At 43.4% G+C, this 20,701-nt stretch overlaps 2 protein-coding genes across 2 annotated transcripts in view; one reads left to right on the plus strand and one right to left on the minus strand.

The window, feature by feature from the left end:
• The window catches only part of LOC142139569 (interferon-induced GTP-binding protein Mx1-like), a 32,904-nt gene that overhangs the window by 1,760 nt on the left and 10,443 nt on the right, over positions 1 to 20,701 (plus strand). Inside the window, exons 2-10 of the mRNA XM_075197278.1 lie at positions 5,495 to 5,685; positions 9,887 to 10,024; positions 10,997 to 11,151; positions 11,568 to 11,706; positions 11,981 to 12,179; positions 13,187 to 13,265; positions 13,527 to 13,649; positions 14,376 to 14,520; positions 15,620 to 15,778. Of these exons, the coding sequence (XP_075053379.1) occupies positions 5,496 to 5,685; positions 9,887 to 10,024; positions 10,997 to 11,151; positions 11,568 to 11,706; positions 11,981 to 12,179; positions 13,187 to 13,265; positions 13,527 to 13,649; positions 14,376 to 14,520; positions 15,620 to 15,778 (1,327 nt within the window). The 5' untranslated portion in view covers position 5,495. The remainder of the gene's footprint in view (positions 1 to 5,494; positions 5,686 to 9,886; positions 10,025 to 10,996; positions 11,152 to 11,567; positions 11,707 to 11,980; positions 12,180 to 13,186; positions 13,266 to 13,526; positions 13,650 to 14,375; positions 14,521 to 15,619; positions 15,779 to 20,701) is intronic.
• Positions 849 to 4,958, minus strand: LOC142139979 (E3 SUMO-protein ligase KIAA1586-like). Its single transcript, XM_075197842.1, has 4 exons — positions 4,913 to 4,958; positions 3,865 to 4,034; positions 1,523 to 3,397; positions 849 to 857 (listed from the first exon to the last, which is right to left on the minus strand). Exons 1-4 carry the CDS (start codon positions 4,956 to 4,958, stop codon positions 849 to 851), a joined length of 2,100 nt encoding a protein of 699 aa, XP_075053943.1.

Genomic DNA, 20,701 nt, shown 5'->3' on the forward strand with positions numbered 1-20,701 from the left:
TGAGTGAGCATGAAAGGCACGAGCAGGTGAGTGGACATGAGAGGCACAGTCAGGTGAGTGGGCATGAGAGGCACAGTCAGGTAAGTGGGCATGAGAGGTGCAGGCAGGTGTGTGGGCATGAGAGGCACAAGCAGGTGAGTGGGCATGAGAGGCACAAGCAGGTAAGTGGGCGTAAGAGGCACCGGCAGGCGAGTGGACATGAGAGGCACAGTCAGGTGAGTGTACATGAGAGGCACAGGCAGGTGAAGGGGCATGAGAGGCACAAGCAGGTGAAGGGGCATGAGAGGCACAAGCAGGTGAGTGGGCGTAAGAGGCACCGGCAGGTGAATGGTCATGAGAGGCACAGGCAGGTGAGTGGACATGAGAGGAACAAGCAGGTGAGTGGTCATGAGAGGCACAGGCAGGTGAGTGGACATGAGAGGAACAAGCAGGTGAGTGGGCATGAGAGGCACAGGCAGGTGAGTGGACATGAGAGGAACAAGCAGGTGAGTGGGCATGAGAGGCACAGGCAGGTGAGTGGACATGAGAGGAACAAGCAGGTGAGTGGGCATGAGAGGAACAAGCAGGTGAGTGGGCATGAGAGGCACATACTGTTCGGTTTATTGACTCCTGACAGAAATGGACCCTAGTGTGTGTGTGTGTTTGTGTGGTAAGACATTAAAACATTTATGGGTTTATTTACTAAGCTGCAAAAAAAATCTGAAGAGAACTGTTGTTTTCCCTGGATAACGGCCATCACAGCTTTTCTTTTCATTTATCAAGGGGTTAAAACAGGAGAAATAAGAGATAACAGGAGAAATAAGAGATTTCTCCTGCCTTAACTTTGGTCACAGCAGTCCCTGTAAGCTTTATGGGGACTGCAATGTGACCCAATTTACCAAGCAGTGAAAAGCAAAGCTTTTCACTGCCAACCTTAAAAAATGAATGCCATCTCAAGATGGCATTAGCTTACCTTTCTAATGGAGTCAATCGCTGCTGGGGAAGCCACTACTCATTCATCAATGGGTGACATCTTTATGTGCATATGGGAGCTTAGCTACCAGTAGAGTCAGATCTTCCAGTAACCAGCAGTGTTAGATGCCGGTAAAAAATTAACAACAGGTTCTATGTCCTAATGACCATTTTAACTATACCAAAAGATATACCGAAAGGTAGTCTAACAATTCACGCATTAAATACTGCAATAAGAACAGTAAAAGAGGTAAAGACAACTAGATTATGTGTAACGGAAGATTTGTAATATTAAATACCTCATAAACAGTTAGTGAAGATATTTCCATATTGCTGTTTGATTGGCGTCCTCACTTGCAATTTTCTTTGCTTTTATCCGAGCATCATCAGCTGTGTGATTTACCCTTAACCATCTTTGCACTGTAGGAGTAGGATTCCATTCCTTCAGCGGTAGGCCGATAAGACCGATAATCATAATGTTTGATATATTGGAAACAGTTAGCCGACTTCTCTTCTCAGAACATATAATGTTCATCTTTGAAAAACCCCTTTCTGCTTCTGCTGAACTTACAGCAATTGTTCTGACAATATTTCTAGCTCTTTGAACACTTTCAGGAATTGAATAGTTCTCGTTGCTTTCTAACACATTTTCCACAAAATCTCGATACTCATTAATCTCAATTTGGTAATTGAAAAATGTATTAAATACATGCAATTGCTCTTCAGCTGCTTTCCATGGAACTATTACTTCTTCAATATTCCAGTAATCAGGCTCCAAAAACTTGAGAAATTGTAATGTATTACTATCATCAAATTGGCTACTACAACTTGCTTTTAAATGGCCACAATCCATTAATCTTTTTTTTAAATTCGTAACAATGCCTTGTAAGAGTGTTTTCGGAGGAAGGCCAACAAACCGATGATTTTCTACAAAATCGATTTTTTTGTAGCTTTCTGAAGTAATTAATTCATTAACCTTTTTTTCGTATGGACCCTTTTCTTTTTCAAGCATTTCAAATGCTTTAATAGATCGAATCACAAGTTTTTCAGCCTTTATTATGTCTGTATTTCTTGCTTGCAGTGCATTGGAAAGCAGAGAAATTTTGTTTAAAATATCAATCATTAATGCCAAATCAGTTAAAAAATATATATTTTTAAGACGGGTAGCCATACCCAAGTACTTGGCATTTGAAGAAAAATAGTGATGTAGTGCAGGATAAGCGCGCCACACAGCTAGGCTTGACCTTAAACTACAGGCAGCCCATCTTGGTCCCAAAATTCTACCAATCTTAATAATTTCAATTCCAAGTTGTTCGGATATTTTGGTAAGTTCAATCTGGTTCTTATTGGATTGATGAAAAATAGTATATATCTTATCAAGGAATATTTTGAAATGATTTACTTGCTTTATTTCCTTTATTGAGTCATCTAAAACAAGTTGGAGGCGATGGTTTAAACAGTGCCATATTATTATGTTTGGGAAGTCTTTTGTGATCCTAGTGCTCACTCCAGATTTTCGCCCAAGCATAACACTTGCACCATCAGAGCAAAATCCGATTAAATTTTTTTGTAAGTAGTTCTTGGTAAGCCCAATTTTATGTAAGCTTTCCAGAACTGAAGAACATATTGTCTCTGCATCTTGTTTTTCCAATTCAACTAGCTCAACAAAAATTGTTGGAGATGAAACTGAGTCCTCAACTTTTAAGAACAGTATTATAACTGGTTTGCAAGATATAGTTGAAGCTTCATCAATAATCAAACATATTTTCTTATCTTTTGCAGTAATTTTAGTAAATATTTCTTTTTTAATTTCCTTGGCAATAAAATCTACTATTTTCACAGCAGTTTTACGTGAATGCAATCCTATTTCCATATCTAATCCATTTTTCATTTGCAGTTCGATCTCATCTTCTATGTCTAAAAATGGTTTACATCTTTTTGTCAGGCTGTAAATTGTATTAAATACTCTACAAGTAGTGCTGAAATATTTTTTATTCATTGTATCTACTACGTTTGTTATAGTATTCTGCTCACGTATTTTGAAGTTGTCTTTACAAATGTTATGAGCATTTGAGGAAAAATGTTCTTTCATTTTTTTCCTTAGAGAAGCTTGTTGTACCATTCTGTTTTTCCCTGATGCCTCAATCTGAAAACCTTTCCACTCTTTTGACACATGAACACTTTTCTCTTTTATGAAATCATATTTCGCACAATACTCACAACCTAACTTTTTGTTACAAATGCCCAGGCCTTCATATTTTTCTTTAAAATTTTTATATTGTTGCACTGACCAGCATTCCGGAAGACTGTCTGCAATATTGGAGTTGTTGTGATTTTCTATTTCAATTGACGTGCTGCTTTCTTCACACTGGATTGGTTGTGCTAGTGACCGTGTTGAACCTTCCAAGGGCAATTCTGATACAACAGCAGAATCTGACTTTGTTTTCTTATTGAAAAAAATCTCTCAAAGTATGTTGCCTTTTCATCCTTGTTTCAAGGGCTACATAAAAAACATTAAAAAAAATTGTATATAATAACATTTATTTATGGACATGGAAGTAGAAGCATACATCTCAGCCTCACTCTAAGTACAGAAGTCATGGTCCCATGGCAGCATGAAGAATCTTCATCATACTACTGCGCCATTTTGATTCCCCCCTCCCACCCCCACCACTACAGGCTAATTAAAATGGCTCCTCTCTGGCCAGCCCTCAGCCAGCCCAGCAACCAGCCCAGCCATACTGGCTTCCCTCTCAGTCTCTCCCCAATTTGTGCAGCTACCTGGCAGCCCCTGAGCTAACCTTCTCCTCCTCAGCAAGCTAGCAGCAGCCTTCAGCCGCCCCCTCCCCTCTCTTGCCACATTAAACACTGCAGTGACAGGCTCAGCACATCAGCATCATCACGGTTACTCACCCCAGATGCCGACGGTCGGCGACGGTGAGTGACCCAGTAATGTCCGTACTCCTGGCCCGGGCTGCCTGTCTGCTCTGCTCTTCTGCGTTGCCGCGTGATGGTGGCTGATGGTGGCTCCGCGGCCTCCGCCCTGGGCTGGATCTTCTTCTCACATCTCTCCTCTGCACAGTCTGTTGTGCGTTCAGGACACGTGTAGGGGGAGCCAACCAATCATTGCAAAGAACAAGGGAGGCAGGGTGGGGCTTACATGATGACTGACAGCCTGGACAGCCCTGCACAGCTTAGAACAGCAGAGCCAGGCCGGTGTGAGCTATTAAACTGATTTGGGATCGTTGTCCAGGCCAGCAGGGCAAGCTGCAGTGCACAAGGTGTAAAAATTTAAAGCAGCCACACAGCAGGCCAGCAAACGGTTCTGCCGAACAGCAAGTATTTTAGGAATCGGTTCTATAGAACCGGTGCGAACCGGCTGAATCCCACCACTGGGTAAAGGGGGTTTTAGTTGGTTTATATGAAGGATGGGGGGTTGCCAGAGTTTGCCATTGAGCCCTAATATGGTAAATACCAGCGGCAGGACATTTTGTATCGTTGCGGTATTTGCAGTATGCAAGATTTTTCTCCCTGCCGCCCGCTGCTCACCAATGATAAATGGACTCCCTGCTCAGGAAAGTGCTGCGTAACACGTAACATGGTGGTTATATTTAATATAATATAATTTTCTTTCTGACAATGATGCTGGGTACATGGGACAATTATACCCCATTCATACTGCACCAAAATCCTGGGTTTTTGCCGGGGCGAGCTCAAACGACCCGGGTCTTGGTGCAGTATGAATGGTACAAGTCAAAAATCCCAGGTCTAAAAACCTGGGGTTCGAGGTGCAGTATGAATGGTGTTTCTGAGCTGGGACGCTCCGAGCCCCGGCAAAAACCCGGCTTGAAAAACCCGGGATATTGCTGGGACGGCAGTATGAAAGCGGTATTACTGGCAGGAGCAAGTTTCCTTTAAGGAGCACACAGAACCTTGTGTTACACAATATTGTTTTTCTTACTTTGTTTTATGTGTACCGAAACTGCATTTCTCCTGGAGTGCTCCATACCTGTTTTGCCATGGGAGAACGTGTTTATCTTCAGAATATGAAATGACAGACGTAGATTGGTAGTTGTGTTTCTTTCTACACTTCAAATTTGCCTTTATAACATTGTCTCTGTAGCCCTGATCTAATCGTAACATTATGTATAACTTCCAACTATCCCGACTTAGGCAGGACAGTCCTGATTTGAGGCGACTGTCCCGCCGCCTTGTGTTTCAGGACTTTTGTCCTGATTCGTTGTGAGATAGGTCAAACTGAGTGATCCTGTGGTAGGTGTGCACAACATTAATGGGGTGTTTTCAGGGAGGGGAAGGGGGCAAGGGGTGGCCCAGTACTTCCAAATTACTGTGCATTCCCCCACGGGGATATATCATATATCATGCCCTCAATGTGATGTGACCACACCCTTCTAACATGACCACGCCCCTTTCTTATGCACATTTTGTCATGAATTATCCATGATAAATGTTGGGAGATATGTATTATATACTTGATGATGAGAAATAGGATGCACTGCATTGTATATTTTTCTTCTTACAGGATGTCTAACTACTTGTATGACACCTATGAGGAGAAGATCCGTCCATGTATTGATCTCATTGACTCGTTGAGGTCACTGGGGGTGGAGAAGGATCTGGCGTTACCGGCGATCGCAGTCATCGGTGATCAGAGTTCTGGGAAAAGTTCTGTTCTGGAGGCTCTGTCTGGAGTCACTCTCCCCAGAGGCAGCGGTGAGAACCTTGTTTTTATCCTCTTCAGTTCACTGTAAAATGTACACACATCAGTTACTGCAGTGAGAAACCGTCTATGGTATACATCTCATAAATACAGGAAACACTCATAAAAAATATTTATAACACATATTAAACTTTAAAGCCTATATTAATTTGCATTTTGACCTAAAATAATTTACAATAACCACAGTGCCTGGCAGTGTAAGAAAGGTTTGGTGCTTTATCACCACCTGTTGGCCACAAGATTTAATGCAGCAACTATATTTCACCATGTACAGTTTCCACAGTACATAGAAAAACCGAGGGGGGGGGTTTCCTAGTGTGTGGAAACCCCCCTCAAAGCCTGGGGCACTGTATAATTGAGATGGCTGAACCCTGCCACTGCTTCACACGGCTCTGCTTGAAAAGGGAGAGCTAACAGTGGTGCACGCAGCATTGCCCATGTATATTATGGAGATTAGAAGAGTTGGAGAGCAGCCAAGCACTGTCTAAAATTATAGCCATGCTCCCATGCATGCTGGCCACGCCCACTGGCGGCGTGGCGTGGAAACCCCCCTCTACAAATCCTGTGTTTACCCCTGCAGTACTACAAGTTCATGTAATTAACGTTGTATTAAAGACCCACTAACCTTATTTCTCTGATATACTATGGGGAGACTGGATTACCATTGGGGTATAAATATGAGTGTGAGGAGCTCTGGCTCTTTAAATAATTCTTCAATGGACGAGCTCCTCTCCCTCTATACCTCTAGTGGTCACAGAATACTCAGTTTATATAAAGTGCCTGCAGGAACCAGAAAGTTTTAGGAGGCTGCTCAGCAGCTCCCACTTTTTAAAGTACTTATTCTATGTGCATTTGTTTATGTTAATTATTTTTGGCTGGTAACATGTAGCGCTGGGTTCCGGCACTCGGAGCTGCGACGGAGGGATTATAATAGAATATAGCCGGGATCCTTAAGCGTCAACTTGTTTCCAGTGCTTCATCGGAGAGGGGAGTATTTTGTTTCCTATGCAAAGCGGTCTATCCCTGTTGGGCAACTCGGTGATAACCGGGGTGCCAATTTGGTCGCCCTATGCATCAATGGAGATCGACAAGGTGGGGGTGTCCTCACAGGACTGGTGGATTATTATTTGACACACTCACTGAGAGAGTGTTACCATATTGGCAGCATACATTTGGAAGTATTGTTCTCATCCTCTGTGTGAGTACGTGTGTGTTTCCTTTCTGTATAAGATAGCGGCACTGTTTGGATCACACAAATTTTACGACAGTGACACCTTCTTTCTGTCTGTACTAGTAAATACATATACCTTGTACTTTATTGCCTCCCTCACTTGAGTATGCCTGGGAAGGGTAAGACCTCAAGGGCTTTCCTCAAGAGGGAACGGTGGCAGAGATTTTGGCCTGCTCTAAGTGTACTAAACTCAAGTGTGCACAGACAGACATGGGAGCTTTGTGTTCAGCATGTGAAGCAGAGGCTCAGTGCAGCGGAGGCTATGCGTCGACTGGGGACCAGGATTTTGGTCTTGCCTATGGCTGCTCACCATGGTATCTGGTTGAGAGCTTGGCGAACAAACTCAGAGTCCAAAAAGATTCCATTTTCTGGTGAGGTTTTGTTTGGCCCAGAGTTGGAATAAAAGCTGGGGTAGAAGTGGCAGGGGGAGGCTACTAGGAGAAGAGCTCATTCCTTCCATCCAATGCTCCTAGGCCTAGGGATCCTTCCTTTTGGTCCTTTCGTTCCCCAATAAAAGTCTACATGCCAGGCCACCTCCAGAGCCCGGGGAAACCAGTGGAGAGGTAAGCAATCCTGGGCAGCCAGGTGCCCAGCTTCCACGCCCACTGATAAGAAAATTATGTGACTGGCTGGATGCCCACCAGCGGGCTCCTGTGGTGGGTGCCCGTCTGCTCCTGTACCAGGACAGGTGATTTGATTCAATATCATATGCTTTGAACAGGGCATAGTCTCATGGGGCTACATGATAGATGTCACATGGTCTCCCCTGCAGAGGTTATTCATCATGGGTCCAACAGGAGAACCCACAAAAAGAATAGGCCATTCACACTTTCCTGTCTTGCAGAGTTATATCTCTGGTCCCAAAAAAGGAAAGAGGATGGGGTTTCTACTCCAATCTTTTCTTAGTTAAAAATATGGACATGTTTTACATACCATTCCTAAAGTCCTTGAACATCCATCTACCGATGGACAAGTTAAAAATGGAGTCACTAAGGTCTGTAATCAGCAGTATGGGGCAGGGAGAGTTCATGGTGTCCATGGACATCAAGGTACACACGCGTATACCAGTATAGGAGGGACATCAGTGTATCCTCAGGTTCACTGGGCAGTCTCAGCATTTCCAGTTCAGGGCCTTATCTTTTGGATTGTCAACAGCCCCTTCCCTCTTCCTCTGTAGCAGCATATTCTTCCCTCTCCAACCGTGCCATAGCACATTCTTCCCTCTCTCCCCCGTGTCGTAGCACATTCTTCCCTCTCTCCCCCTTGTCGTAGCGCATTCTTCCCTCTCTCCCCGTGTCGTAGCGCATTCTTCCCTCTCTCCCCCGTGTCGTAGCGCATTCTTCCCTCTCTCCCACCGTGCCGTAGCACATTCTTCCCTCTCTCCCCCGTGTCGTAGCGCATTCTTCCCTCTCTCCCCCGCGTCGTAGCGCATTCTTCCCTCTCTCCCACCGTGCCGTAGCACATTCTTCCCTCTCTCTCCCTGTGTCGTAGCGCATTCTTCCCTCTCTCTCCCTGTGTCGTAGCGCATTCTTCCCTCTCTCCCCCTGTGTCATAGCACATTCTTCCCTCTCTCCCCCGTGTCGTAGTGCTTTCTTCCCTCTCCCCCGTGTCGTAGTGCTTTCTTCCCTGTCTCACCCCTGTCGCATCACATTCTTTCCTCTCTCCCCTGTGTCACAGCGCATTCTACCTTCCCTTCCCCATGTCGTAGTGCATTCTGCCTTCTGTCCCCCCGTGTCATAGTGCCTTCTGCCTTCTCTCTCTCGTGTCGCATTGCATTCTTCCTTCTCTCCCCTGTCGCAATGCATTCTGCCCTCCCTCCCATGTGTAGTAGCGCATTCTCTCTCCCCCCGTGTCGTAGCACCTTCTGCCCTCTCTCCCCTGTGTAGTAGTGCCTTCTGCCCTCTCTCCCCATGTCGTAGCGCCTTCTGCCCTCTCTCCCCATGTCGTAGCGCCTTCTGCCCTCTCTCCCCATGTCGTAGCGCCTTCTGCCCTCTCTCCCCATGTCGTAGTGCCTTCTGCCCTCTCTCCCCATGTCGTAGTGCCTTCTGCCCTCTCTCCCCATGTCGTAGCGCCTTCTGCCCTCTCTCCCCCATGTCGTAGCGCCTTCTGCCCTCTACCCCCAGTGTCATAGCGCCTTCTGCCCTCTCTCCCCGTGTCTTAGTGCTTTCTGCCCTCTCTGCCCCCGTGTCATAGCGCCTTCTGCCCTCTCTCCTCCTGTGTCGTAGCGCCTTCTGCCCTCTCTCCTCCTGTGTCGTAGCGCCTTCTGCCCTTTCTCCCCCGTGTCTTAGCGCCTTCTGCCCTCTCACCCCCCGTGTCATAGCGCCTTCTGCCCTCTCTCCTCCCTGTGTCTTAGAGCTTTCTGCCCTCTCTCCCCCCTGTGTCTTAGCGCCTTCTGCCCTCTCTCCCCCCGTGTCGTAGCGCCATCTGCCCTCTCTCCCCCCGTGTCGTAGCGCCATCTGCCCTCTCTCCCCCATGTCGCAGCACAATCTCTCCTCTCTCTCCCCCATGTCGCAGGCGTATTCTCCCCTCTCTCCCCCGTGTCGCAGGCATATTCTCCTCTCTCTCCCCCCGTGACGCAGCACATCCTTCCATCTCTTCCCCTGTAGAGCCACATTAACACATTCTCCTCCCCTTCTGCACAATTCTTACTTGTCTTCCATAATCTCTCGGGAATCTAAAGTCCACACTTGTAGAAGGACAGTCTAGAGGCGAGTTAGAGTGAAGCTCATTCATGCTCATCTGCTGCAGGTTATCCCTCATACTCCAAATACAATCTAAGGCCACTAATGTGATCTCTGTTCTGGTCCCACTATTCTCCTCTGAATGAGCCGTGTGAGGTTAATATTAGTTTACCTAGAAGTAAGTTAGACATCCTATCCTTTGTATGTGATATTGTTTGTAATGTAAGTAATAAAATGATGGAACTGTGACTTGATCATTTCAGACCCCTTCTTGTTTTGCAGGGATTGTCACCAGATGTCCCTTAGAGCTTAAACTTGTGAAAGGTAAAAAGGATTCGGAATGGAAAGGAAAAATCAGCTATTTAACAATCAACCAAGAGCTGGAGAATCCCATGGAGGTGGAGAAGGAAATCATGAAAGGTGAGTGATATAAGCACCTCCCGGATATTATCTGTGTCTTGTGTTGTGGGTAAAACGATCATTTGTCAAAAACAGATGAGAAATAATTTCTTTGTGGCTCACACCCAAAAATAAAAGTTTTGACACAGCTGGGCTGGTGGGAGCCCAGGTAAATACAGCACCCTCCTGCCGCACTTACCGTGTTCTGGTGGCCCTGTGTATTACACCCTGTTCACTGGCAGTGTGGGTAGGTGCATCCCCCAAGCACCTACCTCTTCATTGGATCTCATCCTTGCTTAGTCCTCCTCAAGCTCTGGTGGATTTAAAGTGAACAGGTGCTCCATGCAGTTTAAGTAACATATTAGTTGGAGAGCAGCTGATACAAGTACAGAGACTAGGCACCAGACCATCTCTCTTGATTAAATAAATGCACATCTTTATTACATAAACCTTTTCCTCTCTCCTGCATAGTTCCTTGGTGAAATGCACATGAAGGTAGTGGCTCATAGCGGTGGACGTTACTCTGTCTCTACCTCTCATCTACACTGCAAGTCTCTACAGCTTGCTCAGCCTCAGGCCTCACTCTCAATGCTGTCACACATGGGTACCTTCGCCTTCCTTACTCGATTCCTCGATAGGTCAGATTTACTATTCTCTGTCCAGGTCTTCTATATTGAAGCTCTCACACACTCAGCTTCTTGCCAGCTCCTCACAACATTCACTGGGTTTGGGAGCCTCCCTCTTGGAACTCAGACTTGCTTTGCACTCGATCTTCAGCTCACTCTATCTCACTAACCCTTGGTAACCGGAGTAGGATCCTCATGAGAACCCCCGATCACACTACACCTTCCATCATGCCCATAGTGTGGTTCCTTCAGCACTCACACATACAGCCAAACGGATATTGCATATAAATAGTTTCCCCTCTAAGCAGGAGGGGGGGTTACCCCCAATACTTTAACTAATGTTTCTTTGCCTATTACTCATTTGCAGCTCAGGATGCAATGGCTGGTCCAGGTGTGGGGATCAGCTCTGAGCTTATAAGCCTTGAGGTGACCTCTCCTGAGATTCCTGATCTGACACTAATTGATCTCCCTGGAATTGCAAGAGTGGCTGTTGGAAACCAACCAAGAGACATTGGAGACAAGGTGAGATGTTAAACTATGGTATATATATATATATATATATATATATATAATCATAATGCAATATATAAATAATATCGGAAAACACATAATATAAAATAAACAATGTAGCATATCAATCTCAAAGGACACTAGGGGGTAAATGTATCAAGCTGAGAGTTTTCCGGCGGGTTTGAAAAGAGGAGATGTTGCCTATAGCAACCAATCAGATTCTAGCTGTCGTTTTGTAGAATGTACTAAGTTAATGATATCTAGAATCTGATTAGTTTTTCAAACCCGCCGGAAAAAACTCTCAGCTTGATACATTTACCCCTAAACCAATAAGTGAAGCATAATATACAACAAATAAAAATAATGGATGTTAAACAATACTCGATGCCTGGATTGTATACGTTACATGTAACATATTATGTTTACAGATCAAAAGGCTCATCAAAAAGTATATTGAGAAACAGGAGACGATCTGCTTGGTGGTGGTTCCGTGTAATGTGGACATTGCCACCACAGAAGCTCTAGACATGGCTCGTGAGGTGGATCCTGGTGGAGAGAGAACTGTGGGTGAGTTCAAAAATCATCTCAGGTAATCTGTGGAACAGCGGTGGGGAAAAAACCTGGGGACCCTACAGTATAGGGGCCCTCAAGAGAAGTTTTTCAGGCAATCTGTGCAAGTGGGATTCTCTACCGCTGAGCCTGTAGCGAAGCACATGCACAGATATGGCTGCGTAACGGATGCTTTGCATGTACATAAGTTGATTGAGGAACACATTTTATGTATAGTATTGTCACAGGGATCATTTTATTACTCAAATGATTTCCTTTTTTTCTATTGCAGGAATTCTAACTAAACCGGATTTAATTGACAAGGGCACCGAGGAGACTATTGTTAACATAGTAAATAATAACATTATCCACCTGAAGAAAGGTTATATGATCGTGAAATGCCGAGGTCAGCAGGATATTCAGGACAAGCTCTCATTGAAGGAAGCCATTGAGAAGGAGAAGATATTTTTTGAAGATCATGAATATTTTTCGTGAGTTTCTCTGTACAGTCTTTTTTTAATTCATGAAAATAGTAGGAGAATTTAATTTGGAGCCATGTGTCGCAGAGTGCCGCTGGAGCAGTCTGTGAAGGCACCCCACGGCGATGTATCTCCGCCCCTATAGAGGTGCACAGAAAAATGAGTGGAGGTACCTTATCATAATAAGCGGTAATGTGCAGAGCCGAACATTGCGTTAATGTCAGGCGGGACAATTATGTAAATTGAATTTACCCTTAAGGGTCATTTATCAACCACACAAAAAATGTTTCGCCGGACTGCTTTGTTGTTTGCTGAAGTGCACCTAATTGTCTGCCAAGTGCAATCCAAGGTCCAAGACCAGCTCCTGGCCTTAGGAAACACACCATTACTTAAATAAATAAAGCATTTTTTCACCTATAAGTTCTTGCTAGCCCTATCCTGAGATGGCGATGGTGGGAAGAAGACTACGGCAGTACTTACAAAACCATGTGTCCCCATAACTTGATTGGGAAAACTTTCTCCGGAGAAACACTGTGAAAGTTTTCTCCGGTGAAACACTGTGAAAGTTTTCTCCGGTGAAACACTGTGAAAGTTTTCTACGAGGTAAACCTTTGTTAAATAGGGAGAAGCACTAACTCCACAAAACACCAGTTTTTGCAAGAGAAAGGGCATCTCTCCCTTTCATAAATAGGCTAATTTGACTGACCTTTAAAAATATATCACAAGCTGTTGACCTCTTACAAAATGTGCCATGGATAAGTGATGCCTCTGACTTATATCTAAGCAAGTGGTACCATACATAGAACTTCTGATGCCGGCAGCAGAGTGGATATTTTTAATGGTTAATTACATTTTTTATTTAATATTTTGAATTGCATTACAAACCATCTAAGAATGTATTTGATCTTACAACACCCACAACACATTACAATTAATGTTTACTCACTGCCCTGAAAAAAGCCCCTTATTACCTGTAATGATGCATCCGGTCCTTTAACTGTTTAATTTCATTCCTGCAGCGATCTTCTGAGTGAAGAGAAGGCCACAGTCCCCTTTCTAGCGCAAAGACTCACAATGGAACTGGTGGAGCACATCAATGTAAGTTGGCCGTACTATTGCGATGTATTATTATTATTATCACGATGTCTTAGTCCTATTATTATTATTATTATTTAGATGCCTTTGTTTGACTTCTCTAACTGTGCCCTGGAGGACTCTGTCTTTTGGACACAAATGAAAGAGTTACGTGGACCATAAGCTCACCCTAACCCCCAAGCTGCGGTATCTTACCATGTGCGTTCCCTTAACTCTCATATAATGATAACTCTCTGCAATAAGAACATTTTCTCTCACTCTTAGAAATCACTTCCCACTCTGGAGGATCAGATTAAAAATAAACTTCACATAACAAAAGATGAGCTAGAAAAGTGTGGAAAAGGGGTACCCGAGAACGAACATGACAAACTCACCTTCCTGGTGGAGGTAAGTGAGTCAATGACAAATAAAGTCAAAGCTGACTAGTTATAATAAAAAAGAGACACAAAACAGGAGAAAACATATTTTTTTCTTTCCAGTAAATGAACATATAACCCTATAAACCTGCACTATCCAGAACCTTGTCCCCCTCCCAGATTTTAAGCTTTAAACAAACGAGGTGCAAATAATTCTCTAGTGATCACAGCATCACCATATTCCATTTACTGTTACACTTGCATATGTTCTGCAAAGGACCGGGAACAGCTTCAAATCAAGACATAGTATTAACCTATCTGCACATTTTATGGGAACTCTTGAAAAAAGGACCTAGCTCTGTCGCTGTCATTAATATCATTGATTATATATAAGACACAACAAAACTCTGAAGTTCCGGAATGTCGATATAGCAACTCATATGTAGAAACAAAGCAAGGATATACTTGGCTGACGGAGAAGGGGCCGATATGAGACAGGGTAGAGAGCTTTTGAGGGCTTACTATTCACTGTGTGTGGAGAACATCCATATTCTGGTCTCCTAATCTACCCCATTATGGTAGCTACTGGTAAAGCAAATATGAATAAATACATATATGCATTTTACAATAAAGGTCATTCTGAAGGCTCTGGCACTTCTTGCATTGGCGTATGTTTGTGTAATGGAGAATTTTTCAGTCCCTAACGTCAGTCCGGTTTATCAGCTCCACCAACGCATTTTATCGTGTCTCGTTACAGAAAATCCAGCAATTTAACCAAGACATTGCCCGTGTCACACAAGGAGAGGAGTTTATATCGTCAAAAAAAAATCCTAAACTTTTTGCAAACATCCGAAGGTTCTTTAATACTTGGCAGGATGAGTTGGACCAGTCCATCATGCAGTGTAAGATAAGGCAGTGATCATCTATATATTTATGGCATGCAGGCCCGGCGCTCCCATTAGGCAAGGTTAGGCAATTGCCTAGGGCGCCGGGCTCTGGAGGGCACCACAGATTAAAAATTTCTTTAAAACTGTGCGGCGACCGCTGACCATACCTTTCACGGCCGCCGCACAGCTTCAGATACATCCACAGGGAGGGGGGGGAAGGACTATTGCTCACCACCACCACCTCTCTGCTCTGTCTCCTCCCCTCCACTCACTGACTGACTGTCGGGCGTGACATCATCATCACGGCCCGACAGTGTCAGTGAGTGGAGGGGAGCAGACGGAGCAGAGAGGAGGCAAGTTAAGGTAAGAAAAGATGCACATTTTCAAAATCGGCGCCCCCACCCTGCACACTATTTTGTAAGTGTGCAGGGTGAGGGTGCCGATTTTGAAAACGTGCCTAGGGCGCCACGGACCCTAGCACCGGCCCTGATGGCATGCTGCAGATGACGCGTGAGCTATGCTCATTCAGTTTGAATTGTGTATTATTACTGATCTAAAAAAAATGTTTATTAGCACCACATCCTATAGCAACTGTCTGGGCATTAGACATACTGGCCCTGATTTCTCTTTGAACGCATCTGCCCATATTCAAGTACAAACGGATCTCAAGAAATGTTTCCATTTGAATCTGGGTATACATATGATCTGGCTATACATTACTTCCTGTATGCACAGACATAACCCAGTGCAGGATACACACATGAATATATGCAATATAAAGTCACATCATAATGCATGTAAAAATAAAAATGTATAAAAGAAATCTAAAACTTTTTATACTATAATCAGTAATAAAAATAAGCATAAACTTTTTTTTTTACATGAAATACATAAATCAGAATGTTCTTAATGTGTACTATCTTTTGCGTGCGACCATAAATTGCATGCAGTTGCGTTCACTGGCGTAAATCCTGTTCTGGCGTATTTTGGCTGATTGTTTTTAGTAAAGTAGTAAAATGTTACCTAATTCAATACTATTTACAAGAGAATAAAAAAAAACAAATGCTAAAAGTACCATATCATTTCCTTTAAGTCTTTCGTTTTATGATTTTAGTTAACAATGTGCTAAGAGACGAAGTTGAGGAATTTGAGAAGTTGCATCGTGGTAGAGAACTCCCAGGATTTATCAATTATAAGACATTTGAAGCAATCGTTAAAGATAAAATTGGCAACATGGAAGATCCTGCCAGGGAAGTGATGAAAACTGTGATGGGTGAGAATGTCATAGTATATATGTATGTGATTTGCACATACTCTACATTTAAAAATAGTTATAGCCCTGATAGTCCTGCTATAACAATATACACTTTTTAGTACTACTGTATGTAGCCCTATTGTTTGCTCTATCAAAAATTGAAACATATTAATTGGACATATCAAAAGAAAAAGAGTGTGGTAAAAACAGGGATGAAGCAGCTGTATTGGAGCAGTCACAGGAGAAATGCAGAGCCGTAACTTAGAATTCTAGCGCCTGGGGCGAGAAAGACAAATGACGCCCCCCTAGCCCTCCATTTTAACAGAATGAACTTAAAACATTCCTAAATTGCGCCCCCCATTCAGCGCTGCACCCTGGGCGGTCGCCCCTATCGCACAGCCCTAGTTAGGGCCCTGGAGAAATGTATCTAACCTTGTTGAGGTAAATAACTAGGAAAAACAAATCATGCTGAAATAAGCCACACATGTGGAAGAGGCTGATATCTCAATGGTGCCATTAAAAGACTGAGAAACAACTTCTCTAAGCAGAAGCAGCACCTGAAACTCAGAAGGATATGAATGACCTCATGTAGTGTCCCTGTTGATGTTGACACAAGCTCAGAGGTATCAACAACATCAGCGATTCGATCAAAAGCATGATACGTATTTACTGCTGCCACTAGATTAGAAAAACCGCTCTTGCTATAAAAAAAAATTGACAGCTGGAATATAACTTTGAATGTTGAGAAGGAGGTAGTGCAAGAAAGGGCAGATCACTTACATTTAAACAAAATTCAAAGTACAGATGTAGAAAGTGGGGTTGGTGGTGAGAACATACTGTGCTCTTAAATTGGTCCTTGTATTTTTGGAGATGATAAGTCAGATTCAAGTAACAGTGATAGTGATGATCTCTTGTTTTTTAAATTATAACTGCAAAGAATGCACTAAAAACAACAAATACAATCTTACAAAAAGAAAGCAAAACAAGACCATTTTTCACAAAATATAGCAAGTACTTCAAAATTACTTCCAAATTAATATCATATCAAGTTGTCTATTCAACAGTTCATGCTGAGTGGGTCACCTTGTGTGCCTGCCTTGGACTGGTTGGATTACCATTACTTCAGCAGCATCATTATCAAAAGCAGGATCATCCTGCCCCTCTTAGTCTTGCTTATTATGGTAATTACAAAGAACCTCTCTGCTACCACCACAACCACAAACACGATTAGTACACATCTATTTACCATACAATCCACTTAACCACTGACATACGGAGTAACAGGCATGGAGGTGGAGATTATATGACAGTCACTGCCCACTGGGTGAATACTTTGAGCTGCAGAGAGCAAACGGGAAAGATTCCAAAGGTGGCAAAGAAACTTCAGTAACAACTAAAAGCAATACCAAACAGTCATCTTCCTCGTCATTCTCACCAAAAATGCGTAGTCAATCAACATTATGCATGAAAAGTAAAATGGGAAAACCGGAGTGTATCAGAGATGTTGCTATACACTCAACAACTCGCTTCTTCCATATACTGTTTCTTGTTAGTTTTATTAATAAACAAAGTTTTGTAATAAACTCACATCCATCCATGACCTATTTAAAACCCCTCAACTTCCTAACCATTACAAACATCTGGCTCTTACAATAAATCCTCTGCAGCTCTCCTACAGGCGACTCTCCCTCAACCACACTCTTAGACCAGGAGACAGACCAAATAGTGGAGTAGGTATCCTACCTTCTCCATGCTGCCCCTTCCAAGTACTGGTACCTGTTCCTTTGAAGTCCACACTATCCGTCTATTTTCTTCTCTTCACCTTCATGTTGCTTTCATTTATCACCCCCCAGGTCCACATGCACACAGAGACACCTAAATATTCCCGATATACATATCATTTTCACTAAAACTACTTCTCCTATAACTACCTTTCTTGCCCTGATCTGGAATTGCCACTTTTTATAACAGCACACTTGCTTTTGCCGTGGACAGTGCTATTCAAGCCACCATGTATAGTCAGTGATGATCCAAACATAATTCATGATACACCAAACAGACTCACCACTTTCAAAAATACTTTCCCTACTCTGAGCATCACTGGAAGAACTCCCCTTCACTATAAATATATCCTTTAATCTTAAAACACTGCCATTTCACTTGCCAACCAAACATATTTCACTTCTCTAATATCCACTCAGTGGTCTAAGACCTAATACCTCGTTGTCATCTCCTTATCTGCCCCCTGCACCACCCCACCCTTCCACCATCAAAGCCCATTTTTTTACCTCCTTATACAAAGACATAAATCAACTGTCTTCGATAATACTGTATATTTCATCATGTCAGAAAACACCTTCTCTGACTCTCCACAATCCAACCTCAGTTCACTCTCCCTGGTAACTGAAGACAAAATCTCTGCACTCATGTCATCATCTCAAGTGTCCCCATTGACCTTATTACTTTCCAATTTCTCCACTCGTTCCACCAATTGCATGTCCTCTTCCAGCTTACCTCTTCTACCTATCTCTACACTGGCACATGTCTATCCTCCTTTAAGCCTGTTCTTATCTCACAAATCCTAAAGAAATCATCTCTTGACCCAACCTCTGTCTTCAACTACCACCAACTTTTGTACAACAGCCTATCTCCCTTTCAGTCCCCGAATCTCGAGTCTCTGCAATTGTGCTTCCGTCCCCAAAATTGCACTGTGACTGCAAACACAAGTGTGATCAATGATCCATTTATAGCAAAGTCTAAGAGTCCATAATCATCTTGGACATCTCTGCTGCATTTGATACTGATGATCACCCTCTTCTCCAGCGCACCGTTCACTTAATTGGCCTTTGTGACACAGTTATTTCCTGGCTCACTTGCTTCCTATTGAACCACTCCATCAGGATCTTTACCTCTGCACATCATCCCCTGCATTCCCACTATATGTTGGGGTCCCACCATGCTCCAATTCTTGGCCCACTGATTGTCTCATTGTACACCTCTTCCCTCAGTAAAATAATTTGCTCATTTGGACTCCAGTACCACCGTCACGTTGATGACACCCAATTCTACAGCTCCGCCCCTGATCATCATCATCACCATTTATTTATATAGCGCCACTGATTCCGCAGCGCTGTACAGAGAAATCATTCACATCGGTCCCTGTCCCTCTGGAGCTTATAGTCTAAATTTGCCAACATACACACAGACAGTGAGAGAGAGACTAGGGTCAATTTGATGGCAGCCAATTAACCTACTAGTATGTTTTTGGAATGTGGGAGAAAACCGGAGCACCCGGAGGAAACCCACGCAAACACGGGGAGAACATACAAACTCCACACAGATAAGGCCATGGTCGGGAATTGAAGTCATGACCCCAGTGCTGTGAGGCAGAAGTGCTAACCACTTAGCCATCATGCTAGCCTTGATCTCTCTCCTTTGGTACTATCTTGAAATGGGTCAGCTTAGGGGACATTCAGCCTTAAGGCACCAACACACATTGTAATCTGCTATACAACCAGGTGAGAGAGCAAATAACATGTTAGCATACATACATATTGTGGAAGTGGCTGGTATACGTTAAGCAGAGTCTAATTAGCTTGTTGTGTAAGTACATTTCTGAGGGGAAACAGTGGGGAAGGAAAACTTTTACACAAAAAAAAAAAAGTTTCAATGCAAAATATTTACTATTAAACATTACAACAGTAGACAAATTAAGCCTTTTGTTGTGGCCAGTAATAATTTATTTTCTTGTTGCTTCCAATGCACATTTTCACTTTCTTTAGTCATACTGTAGACCAGTGGTTCCCAAACTGTGTGCCACGACTCCCTGGGGTGCCTCAGCGATCTCACAGGGGTGCCTCCGCCAGGGCCAGTGGTAAGCAAGGCGGGGACTACTTGGTAATTATTTTGGCTTAGGGGTGCCTTGAAAAAATTATGGAGACCCTAAGGGTGCCTCGAACTGAAAAAGTTTGGGATCCACTGCTGTATACTATAGACGGTTCGGATTTGGAGAAACCCAACAGATCCGAATTTCAGAGTAACTAGTCGAACAGAGTCATGACTCGGTTTCTCGCATCAGTGATCTGAAAAAGAGTTGAAAACCTAATGGATAGACACCTCGTGCAATCTTACTGTCAACACCTCCATTGGCAACCTCCACATTATTAGTACATAGTCCAGCATCCAATTTGCACATGCAAACTGACTCCCCTAATGTAATCCATGATTCTCATGGAGAGTCTTTTTATGCTAGGGCTGCTGCTGCTGGCGGTGAAACTTCTTTACAGAAGGTGAAAGATAACTATGACATCTGGTCAGGCTCAAAAGAAATGTCCGAATATATTGACACCTCATCTCCGTCTGATACAGTTTGTATTAATAGAATGCTGGATAATTACGTTAATGATAAGCATCTCAGATTAGCATCTCAGACATTCCGTTTGTATTTTGAGAGTAAAAAAGGCAATTTGGATCCCCTTGTACAAACTAACTATGGTGTACTTAAGGTGACGACCCTCCAGTGTGTATGCAGAAGAAATGTTTAACACAGCCGGGAACAGTGGGAGTGAGCACCGTAGATAGCTACTTCCTAAAAAAGTTAAACTGGTGTTCATCAAAATGAACTACAAATTGTTTAAGGAATACCGTTATTGCCGCCAATCTAATGCTGGATCCCATGGGAATCATAGAATAATACTTGGGGGGGGAGTGCACCCTCACATTAGTATACTTCATTAAGAGTGGGAGGGGAATAAGAAAATGTGTCAACTTGGGACCCTCAATGACTTTTACATTCAATTACATAAAATATGCATTACAGCATTATCAAGACCTTGATAAAGCCACTAGCGAAACGCGCGTCGGTGCGACGCCACCTTTGCTACTCCTACTCTTTATGTTTAAAATATAATCCTCTTGTAATCAGATCTGGATGATGATCGG

This window comes from Mixophyes fleayi, chromosome 2 (genome assembly GCF_038048845.1).
Source record: "Mixophyes fleayi isolate aMixFle1 chromosome 2, aMixFle1.hap1, whole genome shotgun sequence".
NCBI lineage: Eukaryota > Metazoa > Chordata > Amphibia > Anura > Limnodynastidae > Mixophyes > Mixophyes fleayi.